This window comes from Rhinoraja longicauda, chromosome 34, assembly GCF_053455715.1.
Source record: "Rhinoraja longicauda isolate Sanriku21f chromosome 34, sRhiLon1.1, whole genome shotgun sequence".
Lineage (NCBI taxonomy): Eukaryota > Metazoa > Chordata > Chondrichthyes > Rajiformes > Arhynchobatidae > Rhinoraja > Rhinoraja longicauda.
In genome coordinates this window covers 730,525-747,152 of record NC_135986.1, presented here as the reverse complement: position 1 = coordinate 747,152, position 16,628 = coordinate 730,525, and the positions used below count along the sequence as shown (strand labels likewise).

The following is a 16,628-nucleotide window of genomic DNA, read 5'->3' as shown; positions in this document are numbered from 1 at the left end:
AGGTACCCCTCGGATTCCTATTAAATCTTTTCCCCTTCACCTTGAACCTATGTCCTCTGGTCCTCGATTCCCCTACTCTGGGCAAGAGACTCTGTGCATCTACCCGATCTATTCCCCACATTATTTTATATGCCTGGAAAAATAAGGTGATCTTATACACGTCTACAAGATCTCATCCTCCTGCGCTCCCTGTGTGATGAGGCACCCGTGGCTGACAAGGAAAGTCAAGGACAGCATAAAAATAAACGAGAAGAAGTATAACATAGCAAAGAGGAGTGGGAAGCCAGAGGATTGGGACTCTTTTAAAGAGCAACAGAAGATAACTAAGAAGGCAATACGGGGAGAAAAGATGAGGTACGAGGGTAAACTAGCCAATAATATAAAGGAGGATAGTAAAAGCTTTTTTAGGTATGTAAAGAGGAAAAAAATAGTCAAGGCAAATGTGGGCCCCTTGAAGACAGAAGCAGGGGAATTTATTATGGGGAACAAGGAAATGGCAGACGAGTTGAACCGGTACTTTGGATCTGTCTTCATTAAGGAAGATACAAGCAATCTCCCAGATGTTCTAGTGACCAGGGATCCTAGGGTGACTCTCGTATGAATGGGAAGGGAAGTTCTAGAAGGGATATGAGAGTAAGGTCAGGGCCAATTGTGACCGGTGTGAGAGGGGAGGTAAATACCGAAGTTAAAGTGTTGTATTTAAATGCGCGAAGTATAAGAAATAAAGTGGATGAGCTTGAGGCTCAGTTAGACATTGGCAAGTATGATGTTGTGGGAATCACTGAGACATGGCTACAAGAGGACCTGGGCTGGGAGCTGAATATTCAGGGGTACACAACGTACAGAAAAAACAGGCAGGTGGGGAGAGGGGGCGGGGTAGCTCTGTTGGTAAGGAATGATATTCACTCCCTTGCAAGGAGTGACATAGAATCAGGAGATGTAGAATCAGTATGGATAGAGATGAGGAATTGTAAGGGTAAAAAGACCCTAATGGGAGTCATCTACAGGCCCCCAAACAGTAGCCTCGACATAGGGTGCAAGTTGAATCAGGAGCTAAAATTGGCATGTCACAAATGTCATGGTCATGGGAGATTTCAACATGCAGGTAGACTGGGAAAATCAGGTTGGTAATGGACCCCAGGAAAGAGAGTTTGTGGAGTGCCTCCGAGATGGATTCTTAGAACAGCTTGTACTGGAGCCTACCAGGGAGAAGACAATTCTGGATTTAGTGTTATGTAATGAACCTGACCTGATAAGGGGACTCGAGGTAAATGAGCCATTAGGAGGCAGTGACCACAATATGATAAGTTTTACTCTACAAATGGAGAGGGAGAAGGGAAAATCGGAGGTGTCAGTATTGCAGTAAAGGGGATTACAGAGGCATGAGGCAGGAGTTGGCCAAAATTGACTGGAAGGAGGCCCTAGCAGGGAAGACTGTGGAACAGCAATGGCAGGTATTCCTGGGAATAATGCAGAAGTTGCAGGATCAATTTATCCCAAAGAGGAGGAAAGATTCTAAGGGGAGTAAGAGGCAGCCGTGGCTGACAAGGGAAGTCAAGGACAACATAAAAATAAAAGGGAAGAAGTATAACATAGCAAAGAAGAGTGGAAAGCCAGAGGATTGGGACTCTTTTAAAGAGCAACAGAAGATAACTAAAAAGGCAATACGGGGAGAAAAGATGAGGTACGAGGGTAAACTAGCCAATAATATAAAGGAGGATAGTAAAAGCTTTTTTAGGTACGTGAAGAGGAAAAAAATAGTCAAGGCAAATGTGGGTCCCTTGAAGACAGAAGCAGGGGAATTTATTATGGGGAACAAGGAAATGGCAGAAGAGTTGAACCGGTACTTTGGATCTGTCTTCACTGAGGAGGATACAAACGATCTCCCAGATGTTCTAGTGGCCAGAGATCCTAGGGTGACAGAGGAACTGGAGGAAATCCACATTAGACAGGAAAAAGTTTTGGGTAGACTAATGGGACTCAAGGCTGATAAATCCCCAGGGCCTGATGGTCTGCATCCCAGGGTGCTTAAGGAGGTGGCTCTAGAAATTGTGGACGCATTAGTAATGATTTTCCAATGTTCTATAGATTCCGGGTCAGTTCCTGTGGATTGGAGGGTAGCTAATGTTATCGCACTTTTCAAGAAAGGAGGGAGAGAGAAAACGGGAAATTATAGACCAGTTAGTCTGACATCAGTGGTGGGGAAGATGCTGGAGTCAATTATAAAAGACGAAATTGCGGAGCATTTGGATCGCAGTAACAGGATCGTTCCGAGTCAGCATGGATTTACGAAGGGGAAATCGTGCTTGACTAATCTACTGGAATTTTTTGAGGATGTAACTAGGAAAATTGACAGGGGAGAGCCGGTGGATGTGGTGTACCTCGACTTTCAGAAAGCCTTCGACAAGGTCCCACATAGGAGATTGGTGGGCAAAATTAGAGCACATGGTATTGGAGGTAGGGTACAGACATGGATAGAAAGTTGGTTGACAGACAGAAAGCAAAGAGTGGGGATAAATGGGTCCCTTTCAGAATGGCAGGCAGTGACTAGTGGAGTACCGCAAGGCTCGGTGTTGGGACCGCAGCTATTTACAATATACATCAATGACTTGGATGAAGGGATTAAAAGTACCATTAACAAATTTGCCGATGATACAAAGCTAGGTGGCAGTGTGAACTGTAAGGAAGATGCTATGAGGTTGCAGGGTGACTTGGACAGGTTGTGTGAGTGGGCGGATGCATGGCAGATGCAGTTTAATGTGGATAAGTGTGAGGTTATCCACTTTGGTGGTAAGAATAGGAAGGCAGATTATTATTTGAATGGTGTCAAGTTAGGAAAAGGGGACGTACAACGTGATCTGGGTGTCTTAGTGCATCAGTCACTGAAAGGAAGCATGCAGGTACAGCAGGCAGTGAAGAAAGCCAATGGAATGTTGGCCTTCATAATAAGAGGAGTTGAGTATAGGAGCAAAGAGGTCCTTCTGCAGTTGTACAGGGCCCTAGTGAGACCGCACCTGGAGTACTGTGTGCAGTTTTGGTCTCCAAATTTGAGGAAGGATATTCTTGCTATTGAGGGCGTGCAGCGTAGGTTTACTAGGTTAATTCCCGGAATGGTGGGACTGTCATATGTTGAAAGACTGGAGCGACTAGGTTTGTATACACTGGAATTTAGAAGGATGAGACGGGATCTTATCGAAACGTATAAGATTATTAAGGGGTTGGACACGTTAGAGGCGGGAAACATGTTCCCAATGTTGGGGGAGTCCAGAACCACGGGCCACAGTTTAAGAATAAGGGGTAGGCCATTTAGAACAGAGATGAGGAAAAACTTTTTTAGTCAGAGAGTTGTGAATCTGTGGAATTCTCTGCCTCAGAGGGCTGTGGAGGCCAATTCTCTGAATACATTCAAGAGAGAGCTAGATAGAGCTCTTAAGGATAGCGGAGTCAGGGGGTATGGGGAGAAAGCAGGAACGGGGTACTGATTGAGAATGATCAGCCATGATCATATTGAATGGCGGTGCTGGCTCGAAGGGCCGAATGGCCTACTCCTGCACCTATTGTCTATTGTCTATTGACAGAGGAACTGGAGGAAATCCACATTGGGCAGAAAATGGTGTTGGGTAGACTAATGGGACTGAAGGCTGATAAATCCCCAAGGCCTGATGGTCTGCATCCCAGGATACTTAAGGAGGTGGCGCTAGAAATTGTGGACGCATTGGTGATCATTTTCCAATGTTTTATAGATTCAGGATCAGTTCCTGTGGATTGGAGGGTAGCTAATGTTATCCCACTTTTTAAGAAAGGAGGGAGAGAGAAAACGGGAAATTATAGACCCGTTAGTCTGACATCAGTGGTGGGGAAGAACCTGGAGTCATTATAAAAGACGAAATTGCGGAGCATTTGGATAGTAGTAACAGGATCGTTCCGAATCGGCATGGATTTACGAAGGGGAAATCATGCTTGACTAATCTTCTGGAATTCTTTGAGGGTGTAACTAGGAAAATTGACAGGGGAGAGCCGGTGGATGTGGTGTACCTCGTCTTTCAGAAAGCCTTCGACAAAGTCCCACCAAAAAAAACACCATTTACCTCCAGGTACAGCCACTGCCTCTGCACAGTCAGAATCGTCTCAATCACCTCCATAATAAGTGAGAGAGTGCGCTCCCAGTAGTCCACCAGTTTGTCAAATGCCTTCAAGTAAGGAGAAGACTTCATGGTGGACAGCGTGAGCTGGTTTTCCTCCAACGTCTGAAAGATCTCGTCAGTTCCTCTGCGCACAAATTAAGATGAGAGAATCATGGTCATAGAGCTGTACAAACACAGAAACAGGTCCTTCAGCACATCTTGTCCATGTCGACCTTTACTTTAGTTGTTGCTTAGGTTAGAGATACAGCGTGGATTCATGCCCTTGGGTCCACCTAGTCTGCACCCACCGGTGATCACTGCGCACTAACACTGGGGACAATTTACATTTATATGAAGCTAATATCAAACTCTAGCGTCTTTGGAAACTGGAGCACCCGGTAAAAACCCACGCAGGTCACAGGGAAAATGTACAAACTCCATCCAGACAGCACCCGTGGTCAGGAGCGAGCACGAACGAGTCTGTGGCACTGTAAGGCAGCAACTCTACCGTTGTGCCACCGTGCCTGCCCTAATTGGCGTAGTGTGCTAGTCTCATTTGCCTGCATTTAGAAACAGAGGAAAGATAAGTGCAAGATAGGCCATTCAGCCCTTCGAGCCAGCACCGCCATTCAATATGATCATGGTTGATCACCTAAAATCAGTACCCCGTTCGATCCTGTCTGTTCAGAGTTTGCATGTTCTCTTTGTGACCACGTGGGTGTTCTCCGAAATCATCGGTTTCCTCCCACGCTCCAAAGACGTGCAGGTTTGTAGGTTAATTCGCTTCTGTAAGTTGTCCTTGGTGTGTAGGGTGGAACTAGTGTACAGGTGATCATTGGTCGGTGTGGACTCAGTGGGCCGAAGGGCCTGTCTCCGTGCTGTATCTCTAAACTGAAGATTTATCCCATCTCCACTTCTAATGATCCAGCAGAGCGTAGAATTCCGAAGATCCACCACCCTACGGATATTGTTTCAGTGAGGCATCCCAGGTCAGATTACTACATGAAAGGCACTATATAAATGCAAATTGCTGCTTTAAAGACTCACCTCAGCTTATAATGGCCTTTGTCCTTGTACGGAACAAGGTCAAGAGTTGTAACTTCCCAGCTTTTCTTGATTCCCTCCAAAGCCTGTTGGGGAGACAAGCAGATCAGTTTAATCCATGGTTAAAGTTCCTCTCTGATAGGGGTGCCAACTTCCTCACTCCCAAATACGGGACAAGGTGTTGTCACCAACCGCGCCCCGCGTGACCTCACCCAGCCAGCAGCCACGTGGTCCCTCTCCCGCCCGGGCCGGGAGGCGGGTTGCTACGCAACTTCCGTTAGGAGGCGCCTGGGCCTCCGGACCCAGACTGTCCGGAACTAAAATGTCAGAAACCTATAGTGTCGGGACCTAAACTGTCGGGGCCTACAGCGCCCGGGCCTACAGCGCCCCCCGAGCCTACAGCATCCGGGCTTACAGCGCCCCCCGAGCCTAATATGGGACAAGGGCTGTCCTGTACAGGACAAATCAATTTAGCCCAAAATACGTGATTTCCCAGCTAATAGGGGACAGTTGGCAACCCTACTCTCTGACGGTGCTTGTGCTCAGTGGAGCTGCCTGGTGTATCAAAGTTGCTCCGGCTTACACTTTCCTTTCCCTGAAAGCATTGAATGACATTGTCTCTGCCCGTGAAACTTCCCAATCAAGGGGATTGTAGGTGAGGGGAGAGATCGCTGGGTAGACCACACCACGAAGTCAGGTACACCGGGCTACCAGACCAGGTCCACGTGCAGGCACGCTCCAAGTGGGGCACAATATTCAACCACAGGGAACATCACACAGGGAGCGCAGGAGGATGAGATCTTGTAGACGTGTATAAGATCACCTTATTTTTCCAGGCATATAAAATAATGTGGGGAATAGATCGGGTAGATGTACAGAGTCTCTTGCCCAGAGTAGGGGAATCGAGGACCAGAGGACAGAGGTTCAAGGTGAACGGGAAAAGATTTAATAGGAATCTGAGGGGTAACTTTTTCACACAAAGGGTGGTGGGTGTATGGAACGAGCTGCCAGAGGAGGTAGTTGAGGCTGGGACTATCGCAACGTTTAAGAAACAGTTAAGACATTTACATGGATAGGGCAGGTTTGGAGGGATGTGGGCCAAATGCGGCCATTCCTTATTTCTGTGTCCCCTCTCCCCTGACTTCAATCTGAAGAAGGGTCTTGACCCGAAACATCACCCATTCCTTCTATCCAGAGATGTTGCCTGACCCGCTGAGTTACTCCAGCCTTTATTTTATGTTTGTCAGTGCACCCACCTTGAGGCAACTGGGCCCAAGAGTAATGTGCTTGCACACTGTGCCTCCTGCCCTTACCATTTCAATGGAGAGCTCCTTGCTGGCAGCTGATGAGATGGAGCTGATTACATCAGCATACTGCTCCAAGCCGAGGTCAATGATCTTCTCCAGTGTGAAGTCACTACTGGTCTGATCAAACATCTTCTGCACCTCGTCCTTGATGCTGTTCCAGTGCCTGAAAGACAATATCCAAAGAAAAATATCGGCGCCCATTTTCACAGAAGGGTGGTTTGGCTGCCAGTCCTGCCTCACTTAGACCTTGCCACAAGCACCTCACTGAGACTGAAAGCAAGGTGTCCACTTTGCCCGGAACCTTGGCAGAGTAGGCTGCACTTTCATAAGTTCATAAGTAATAGAGGCAGATTTAGACCATTCGGCCCAAGTCTGCTTCGTCATTCCATCATGGCTGATCGAACGTTCCCTCTCAACCCCATTCTCCTGCCTTCTCCCCATAACCCCTGACACCCGTACTAATCACGAATCCATCAATCCATTGATTTGGTCTCCACAGCCTTCTGTGGCAGAGAATTCCACAGATTCACCACCCTTTCCATTTCAAACCTCGCATCAAAAATGTGATGAAACTTTACGTCAGAGATCGGAGTTCTTAATCCAGGAGCTTTGGAGAGGGTGCCCAGAATGCTGCCTGCATTTGAGGTAGACACAAAATGCTGGAGTAACTCAGTGGGACAGGCAGCATCTCTGGAGAGAAGGAATGGGTGACGTTTCGGCTTGAGACCCTTCTTCAGACTGGTTAGGGATAAGGGAAACAAGAGATAAAGAACAATGAATGAAAGATATGCAAAAAAGTAACGATGATAAAGGAAACAGGCCATTGTTAGCTGTTTGTTGGGTGATAACGAGAAGCTGGTGTGACTTGGGTGGGGGAGGGATAGAGAGAGGGAATGCCAGGGCTGCCCGAAGTTAGAGAAGTCAATGTTCATACCACTGGGCTGTAAGTTGCCCAAGTGAAATATGAGATGCTGTTCCTCCAATTTGCGTTTAGTCTCACTCTGACAATGGAAGAGACCTGGGACAGAAAGGTCTGTGTGGGAATGGGAAGGAGAATTAAAGTGTTTAGCAACCAGGACATCAGATAGGTTCAGGCAGACTGAGCGAAGGTGTTCAGCGAAATGATCGCCCCGTCTACGTTTGGACTCGCCGATGTATAAGTTCCACATCTTGAACGACGGATACAATAGATGAGGTTGGAGGAGGTGCAAGTGAACCAGTGCCTAACCTGAAAGGACTGTCGGGGTCCCTGGACAGAGTCAAGGGAGGAGGTATAGGGACAGGTGTTGCATCTTCTGCGGTGGCAGGGGAAGGTACCTGGGGAGGGGGTGGTTTGGGTGGGAAGGGAAGATTTGCGGAGGGTACGGTCTCTGCGGAAAGCGGTGGACACTAAACTAACAGTTCTGAAACACAGGATTCAGCCGAGTCCAGATTAGGGCAGGCTCAGGGATGAGCAAGGCACCAGGAATAACCAACGAGAGGAAGGGACTGCAGCTCACCTGTCACGCATGGCTGGGTTCTTCAGGTCAGTGATCAGCGGCATCGTCTTCTTAAACTGCTGGACCTTATTCTTCGATGTAACTATAATGTCCCAGTTTCTGTCCTAAAGAATTGATTAGAAAGGCAGGGAGTTAAACCCAGTGGCTTTGAAAAGGGAAATTTACAATCTATTGCCACCAAAATCAACTCAAGCAAATCTAGGGCGGCAGGGTGGCGCAACAGCAGAGTTGCTGCCTCACAGCGCCGGGGACATGAGTTCCATCCTGACTACGGGTGCTATCTGCACTTTTGTACGTTCTCCTTGTGACCACGTGGGCTTCCTCACACACTCCAAAGACATATAGTTTTGTAGGTTTGATTGGCTTCAGTAAGTTGTAAAACTGTCCCTGGTGTGTGTGGGTCAGTGTAGGGGTGATCATTGGTCGGCGCGGACTCGTTGGGCCGAAGGACCTGTTTCCACGCTGTATCTCTAAAGACTAAAGTCTATTAAGAATAAGGGGTCGGCCATTTAGGACTGAGATGAGGAAAAACTTTTTCACCCACAGAGTTGTGAATCTGTGGAAATTCTCTGCCACAGAAGGCAGTGGAAGCCAATTCACTGGATGTTTTCAAGAGAGTTAGATTTAGGTCTTAGGGCTAATGGAATCAAGGGATATGGGGAAAAAGCATGAGCGGGATACTGATTTTAGATGATCAGCCTTGATCGTATTGAATGGCAGTGCTTGCTCGAAGTGCCGAATGGCCGATTCCTGCACCTATTTTTATATGTTCTATGTTTTTTTTCTAAAGTAAAGTGGATGGGTTCCATCACCATTAAATTCAAGTAAATACCTTCAGGATCTGGCTCAGCTTGTGGAGCTTCCTGTAGTAGCCGGTAGCAGTGTTTTCCATGACCTGCGTGATCAGGGAGCTGAACTTCTCCGCCTTCCACTCCACCCAAGAATCTTCCCATTGCTTGGTGACCTCCCATGCTTGCTGAAGGAAGTCGAGATCCTGGAGAATGAGCAAAGTCAAGAGTCATGAGAGTCAGGAGTGTTTCATTGTCGTGTGTCCCAGACAGAACAAGGAAATTCTCACTTAAAGCAGAACAACACAATATGTACACTGTCAACAATATAATAGCTTGGTGTTTGTATATATGTATACACTCATATATACACATATACTACATTCAGATCATATATATTTATATATATATATATATATATATATATATTGACACAAAAAGCTGGAGTAACTCAGCCGGACAGGAAGCATCTCTGGAGAGAAGGAATGGGTGACGTTTCGGGTCTGAAGGATCTCGACCCAAAACGTCACCCATTCCTTCTCTCCAGAGAAGTTGCCGTCCCCCTGAGTTACTCCAGCATTTTGCGTCCATCTTCACAATAATAGTCTATGTAGTTCAGAGCTTATTTGATGTGGTAGTGTTTAATAGCCTGATGGCTGTTGGGAAGAAGCTGTTCCTGAACCTGGACGTTACAGTTTTCAGGCTCCTGTACCTTTTCTTCCCGATGGCAGGGGTGAAATGAGTGTGTGGCCAGGGTGGTGTGGGTCTCTGATGATGCTGGCTGTCCTTTTTGAGGCAGCGATTGTTAAATCCCTAAAGTTGGAGGGACACACAAAGAAACAAACCGACGGGACTCCCCGTGCCATGAGGAGTGGTAATAGAGGATGCAGACTGAAAGCCTTCACCAAAATAACAAAGGAATCATGACTTCTCTTTATCTTTTACACACCACAATTTAGGATTTGTAGGTCAGGTAAGGTTGCAAGTAAGCATTCTGGAGTCTCTATGGGTGTCGGGGGCTATGGGGAGAAGGCAGGAGAATGGGGTTAGGAGGGAGAGATAGATCAGCCATGATTGAATGGCGGAGTAGACTGGATGGGCCGAATAGCCTAATTCTGCTGCGATCACATGACCTTATGGGTTAGGGATTTCAGCCGTCATGTTAGACTGAGGTTATTCTCCTTGGAGCAGTGGAGGTGGAGGGGATTTTTGGAATAAGATGATTTTGGGTTGAGATGGGGGAAATAGAATCTTTTTCCACTGGTGGTTGATTTGTGGAGTGGGTGCACATGAGGTCGGCACGGTGGCGCAGCGGTAGAGTTGCTGCTTCACAAGGCGAAAGAGCCGGGTTCGATCCTGAGTACGGGTGCTGTCTGTATGGAGTTTGTACGTTCTCCCCGTGGGTTTTCACCAGGAGCTCCAGTTTCCTCCCACACTCCAAAGACGTGCAGGTTTGTAGGTTAATTGGCTTCAGTAAAGATTGTAAATTGTCCCTAGTATGTGTAGGATGGTGCTAGTGTCCAGGGAACACTGGTTAGCATGGACCTGCTGGGTTGAAGGGCATGTTTCCACGATGTATCTCTAAACTAAACTAAAACTACAGTGGGTTCAATGGGGAGAGATATTTGAAGTATTGCGGGCTGTGAGGAGATCCTGTGGACATCCTCTGGGCTTTACGGTTCACAGAACAGCATTTACTTACTTTCTCCAGGGCCTGCAGCTCCTTGGACAAGGGCTGGTCAATCTTGAAGACGTTGAGGCCATTGCGGATGTTGTTCTCTTCCTCCTTCAGTGCGTTGAGGTTGTTGCGCAGCTCGGCGATCAGGGCAAGTGCAGCGTCAGGGCTCATGGCGCTGCTGAAGGGAGCTGCAGGGGAGACAGAAGGCCACCAGTGAGCTCCGCACTCTCTTGCTCTCTCTCCAGGCGTTTTGACAGACTGCTACACCAACAGACATTTTATAATGTCACCCTCAGCCTCCAGGGTAAACAAAACAATCCCAGCCTATCCAGTCTCTCCTTATAACTCAAGCTCTTCAGCCTCAGAAAAATCCTGGTGAATCTTCACTGCCTTCTTTCTGGCTTCATGTCACCCTTCCTATAGCCGGGGAACCAGAACTGTGACTTGCACAGTTGCAACACGTTGTCCTAACTCAGTGCTCCGACTGATGAGGGCAAACATGCCGAATGGCGTCTTCAACAAGAGTGGAGGGGCAGGTAGTGCAGACAAAGCAGGGACTCTGCAGAAGGACTTGGACTGTTTGGGAGAGTGGGCAGAGGAGTGGCAGATGGAATAGAGTGTAGCAAAGTGTGGAGTCATGCATTTCAGTGGCAGGAATAAAGGCGTAGACTATTTTCTAAATGGGGAGAGAATCCAGAAATCAAGAGGTACAAAGAGGCTTGTGAGTGCTGGTGCACAATTCCCAAAAGATTCATCTGCAAGTTGAATCGGTAGTAAAGAAAGCAAACTCAATGCTAGCATTTATTTCAAGAGGACTAGAATACTAAAACAGGGATGTACTGCTGAGGCTCTATAAGGTGCTGGTCAGGCCACATTTAGAATATTGTGAGCAATTTTGGGCACCATATCTGAGGAAGGATGTGCTGGCACTGGAGAGGGTCCAGAGGAGGTTTACAAAAATGATCCCAGGAATGAGTGTGTTAACATGATAAGCGTTTGTCGGCACTGGGCCTGCACTCGCTGGAGTAGAGAAGAAATGAGAGGGGAATCTAATTGAAACATACAGAATAGCGAGCGGCTTGTATAGAGTGGATGTGGAGAGGATGTTTCCACTCTTGGAAGAGTCTGGGACCAGAGGGCACAGCCTCAGAATTAAAGGACGTTCCTTGAGGAGGGAGATGAGAAGAAATTTCTTTAGTAGTGAATCTGTGGAATTCTTTGCCACAGAAGGCTGTGGTGGCCAAGTCAAAGAATATTTGTAAAGCAGAGATAGATGGATTCTTAATTAGTACGGGTGTCGCGGGTTATGGGGAGAAGGCAGGAGAATGGGGTTAGGAGGAAGAGATAGCTCAGCCATGTTTGAATCCGCCTTAATAATATCCATTGACTTGGCCTCTGAAGAACGGTCTCGACCCGAAACGTCACCTATTCCTTCTCTCCAGAGATGTTACCTGTCCCACTGAGTTACTGCAGCTTTTTGTGTCTATCCAAAAGTCTCTTGTAGGGCTGGGGGCAGGAGAGCTGTTCTTTGGATCTGCATCAGGAGAGCGCTGCCTACCTCTGCTGGAGAAGTCTTCAATAGCTGTTTGTGTCTTCTTCTTCATTTCTTCGGCTGAGTGGATGAGGCCGGTCCTGAACTTCTCCTTGTTCTTCTTCAGCATGATCTCGCTGTCGATGAGTATTTGCTGGAAGTTGATCCACTCGCCATTCAAGGACTCTAATTGGTACTGGACCTGCAACAAGAGAAGGGGGGGGGGAGAATGTGAGGTGCGAAGGGGCTAAGGGCAGCAGCCTTCTCCTCCTGGCCCGAGCGAGCACTTACGCTTTCCTCTATCTCGACCTCGTATTTCTCCAAGATGCTGAACTGATCGTGGATGGGCAGGATGCGTGCCTCGGTCTTCGGGAGCTCCATCTGAAGCGACTCCAGCAGCTGCATACCACCGCTCAGCTCATCCAAGGTCTGCGGGATGTGGCTGATCCTGAAAGGTGGGTGTGGGGGCAAGAGGGAGGAGAGAATGCACGTTACAGCAGCAAGCCCAATCTTCAGCACGCCGCTCAATACCCTTGATCTTACAGAAACATATAAAATTCTTAAAGGATTGGACAGGCTAGATGCAGGAAAAATGTTCCCCATGTTGGGAGAGTCCAGAACCAGGGATCACAGTGTAAGAATAAGGGGTCGGCCATTTAGGACTGAGATGAGGAGCAACCTTTTCACCCAGTGAGTTGTGAATCTGTGGAAATCTCTGCCACAGAAGGCAGTGGAGGCCAATTCACTGGATGTTTTCAAGAGAGAGTTAGATATATCTCTTAGGGCTAACTGGATCAAGGGATATGGGGAGAAAACAGGAACAGGGTACTTCAGTCGCAAGAAGGGTCTCAACCCAAAACGTCACCCATTCCTTCTCTCCAGAGATGCTGCCTGTCCCGCTGAGTTACTCCAGCACTTTGTGTCTACTTTTGTATGTTCTCCCTGTGACTTTAACGGAAGGGGGTGAAGGTTTAAGGAAGAAACTGGTAGGTGCGGACATGGCAGTGATACTTGGGCATTGTCTACTCACTTTACTCTATTTTCGTTGAGGAACTCGAGCAGGTCCATAAGCACACTGCTTGCCATCTCATTCAGCAAGGTGGTGAATTTGTTCTGCCACTCATTGCAGTGCTGAACGAGGGAGAACTTCAGCGGAGAGCAATCGAGGAGCACAAACTGAATCTGTACAATCGTCTCCTCCTTCTGCACATTGTTTGCCACCTCCGTGTATCTGCAACCAAAGAGCAACGTTGAATGAATGAAGGAATGAATGTTTTATTGTTTCTCTTTCATGTCCATCATCTATGTTTCAAATGTTGGGCCGGGCTCTTGCACAGTGAGGACACCAGGTCCTCCTTTGTTCTAAACCCACCCCCCTCACGGTGGTTCCCCCTCGCTCCAGGTTCATCTCTGTTCACACCCCCCGCTTCACAGCAGTCCTCCCTCCCTCTCCCCTCCCCCTCCCCTCCCCACGTCAGAGGGTGGGCGGTGAATCTGTGGGATTTTTTGCCACAGAAGGCTGTGGAGGTCAAGTCAATGGGTATTTTTAAGGCAGAGATGAATAGATTCTTGATTAGTACGGGTGTCAGGGGTTATGGAGAGAAGGCAGGAGAATGGGGTTCGGGGGGGTCGAGAGATAGGTCAGCCATGATTGAATGGCGGAGTAAACGATCGGCCGAATGTCCTAATCCCGCTTTTCTCTCCTTCTCCATCTCTCCCCGCCCGAAAGGCCTAACTCTGCTCCAATCACTTATGAACTTATGAAATCCATTTAGTGGCAAATTGTCTCACCGAGCAATGTCAGCATCAAAGGACGAGACGGCGGGCTTGAGTCGCTGGTACCGGCGGATAAAGGCATCTTTGTTGATCTCCCAGATCTCGCGATACGTATCCCAGGTTTTCAAGTAGTTCTGAAGGTTTGAAGCGTTGGTGGTCATGCCGTTGTGGATCTGCATCTGAATCTTCTTGATCTCCTCGTCATTCTCTGCATGGACAGAAGGCGTTACATTTTATCCACAACCGCTGGTGTTTATTTTGCGCCTGTATTTTTGAAATCTCCTCTGCTGCTTGCCTGCAGTTCAGATTAAGTTGACACTGAGCCATAGAAGGAGTTTAAGAATAAACTCCTAATAATAAATAACCCACAGTTTAAGAATAAGGGGTAGGCCATATAGAACGGAGATGAGGATTTTTTTTTTTCTCTCGTCCAGAGAGTTGTAAATCTGTTGAATTCTCTGCCTCAGAAGGCAGTGGGGGCCAATTCTCTGGATGCTTTCAGGAGAGAGTTAGATAGAGCTCCTAATGATAGCAGAGTCAGGGGGTATGGGGAGAGGGCAGGAACGGGGTACTGATTGTGAATGATCAGCCATGATCACATTGAAAGGCGGTGATGGCTCGAAGAGCCGAATGGCCTATTGTCTATTGAGATATAAAATGTGTAGGAAAAAAACTACAGATGCTGGTTTAAATCGAAAGTAGACACAAGATGCTGGAGTAACTCAGCGGGTCAGGCAGCAACTTGGGAAAGAAGGAATGGGTAAAGTTTCGGGTGGAGATCCTTCTTTGCCCCATTCCTTCTCTCCCGAGATGCTGCCTTACCCGCTGAGTTACTCCAGCATTTTGTGTCTACCATAGAAGGAGAGAATTGGATGCGTGACCAGAAGCTCAATCAAACAGACAGGTTTTATGGAGTGTCATAGTCATAAAGTGTCACTGCATGGAAACAGGCCCGAAGGCCAAACATGTTGGACAGGCCAAACATGTTGGACAGTGCTTACCAATGTTCAGATAGATGGGTTGTACAGTTATTTTCCTCCGGATCAGTAGCTCTGGGATACGCTTGAAGATGGCGAGGGTGTTCTTAACCTGATTGTTGATGTTGTTGACAATATTGGCAAGCTTGGACAGAGTGGGTGCAAACTCCACCTGAAAGATGATCAGTGACAGGACATGAGGAACTGGGTAACTATCCCAGCCCGACCATTGCCACAAGACAAGGTCTACAAACTCTGTTCACTTTCTGTTGGCAAAATGACATGAGGGCGTCACACTGTGTCAGTACCACTAGTGATGCCTCCATTAGTTATTTCTAGCACACACACACACTTGCACTGCACAGATACACAAACACACACGCACTTGCACTGCACAGACACACACACACACACACACACTTGCACTGCAGACACACATACATGTTGCACACACACACGATGCACACGCACAAACCTGTTGCACACATACACACACATGTGCACTGCACAGACATACACACATACACATTTACGCATGCAGGTTGTACACACACGCCGCACATGCACACACGTTGCGCTCACACACACCGCACACGCACATACACACACATGTTGCACACACACACACACGTGCACTGCACAGACATACACACATACATGCAGGTTGCACACACACACACGCCGCACACGCACACACACGGCACCCGGAGAAAGCCAACGCGGTCACAGGTAAAACATATAAACTCCATGCAGACAGCACCCGTAGTCAGGATGGAACACGGGTCTCTGGCGCTGTGAGGCAGCAGGTCTACCCGCTGCGCCACCGTGCCATCATAAATTAATCAGTATGTTTCTTTACCCAAGAGATGCTCTCTGCCATCGTCTCCAATTACCCTGATTTAATAAGGAGCGACCCCTTCATTTAGAGGAACTAGTCGTCTTACACTACCATACCAAAACCTCCCGTTTGGCCCAATGTCAAAGGACGCTCACACACCCCACGCACAGGTGTTGCAATGAGCTGTGGAACATACCTTTCCTGGCACGCTATCCTGAAGAACCACTAGCACCCTGAAGAGCGCATTGGGTGTGGATTTGGGATCACCGTTGATGGCCTTGGACAGCTCCAGCAGCGATCGTTTAATGTTTAGTCTGAAGGATTCCTCCACCAACCGGTCAACTTTCTTGCAATAATTTAACCAATGGTGCTGCACCTGAAAGCGAGCAAAACTACGATCAACAGACAGAAAACATCTCAATGCTGCACATCCTCACTCAGTCCGCCTGGACCTACCTCATCTCCCGGTTGCCAAACACTTTAATTCCCATTCCCACACCTCCTCCCACATCAGCCTCCTCCATTGTCAGTGTGGAGCCAAACGCAAATTTTAGGAACAGCATCTCATATTTCGCTTGGGCAGCTTACAACCCAGTGGTGTGAATCTTGATTTTCTCTAACTTCAAATAACCCTTGCATCCCCCCTCTCTCTATCCCTCCCCCACCCAAGTCGTACCAGCTTCAAAGTCGTATTGTTGAGTCTCATTGTCTGTAACTCGTTTTCACCTAGCCCACAGCTAACAATAGCCTATTTCCTCTATCATCGTTATTATTTGCATATCTTTCATTCATTTGTTCTATATCTCTCTACATCACCGTCTATATCTCTCGTTTCCCTTTCCTCTGACTCTCAGTATGAAGCAGGGTCTCGACCCGAAACGTCTCCTTCTACCTTTTCTCCAGAGATGCTGTCTGACCCGCTGAGTTACTCCAGAACTCTGTGAAACGTCACCTACGCATATTCTCCACAGATGCAGCCTGACCCGCTGAGTTACTCCAGCTTTTTGTGTCTATCAACGTCCAAGCTTACTGAATTATCAAGGCTGGTTTTCAGAAGGAACTGTGA

General features: G+C 47.7%; 1 protein-coding gene across 1 annotated transcript in view; it reads right to left on the bottom strand.

Moving 5' to 3' along the window:
* dnah2 (dynein, axonemal, heavy chain 2) overlaps window positions 1-16,628 on the bottom strand; it is a 154,363-nt gene that overhangs the window by 104,864 nt on the left and 32,871 nt on the right. The window contains exons 13-25 of the mRNA XM_078427651.1: window positions 15,755-15,938; window positions 15,145-15,149; window positions 14,749-14,896; window positions 13,763-13,955; window positions 13,002-13,202; window positions 12,263-12,419; window positions 11,999-12,173; window positions 10,465-10,628; window positions 8,807-8,968; window positions 7,975-8,078; window positions 6,482-6,638; window positions 5,172-5,254; window positions 4,089-4,269 (exon numbers count right to left, since the gene is read on the bottom strand). Coding sequence (XP_078283777.1) covers window positions 4,089-4,269; window positions 5,172-5,254; window positions 6,482-6,638; window positions 7,975-8,078; window positions 8,807-8,968; window positions 10,465-10,628; window positions 11,999-12,173; window positions 12,263-12,419; window positions 13,002-13,202; window positions 13,763-13,955; window positions 14,749-14,896; window positions 15,145-15,149; window positions 15,755-15,938 — 1,914 coding nt within the window. The remainder of the gene's footprint in view (window positions 1-4,088; window positions 4,270-5,171; window positions 5,255-6,481; window positions 6,639-7,974; window positions 8,079-8,806; window positions 8,969-10,464; window positions 10,629-11,998; window positions 12,174-12,262; window positions 12,420-13,001; window positions 13,203-13,762; window positions 13,956-14,748; window positions 14,897-15,144; window positions 15,150-15,754; window positions 15,939-16,628) is intronic.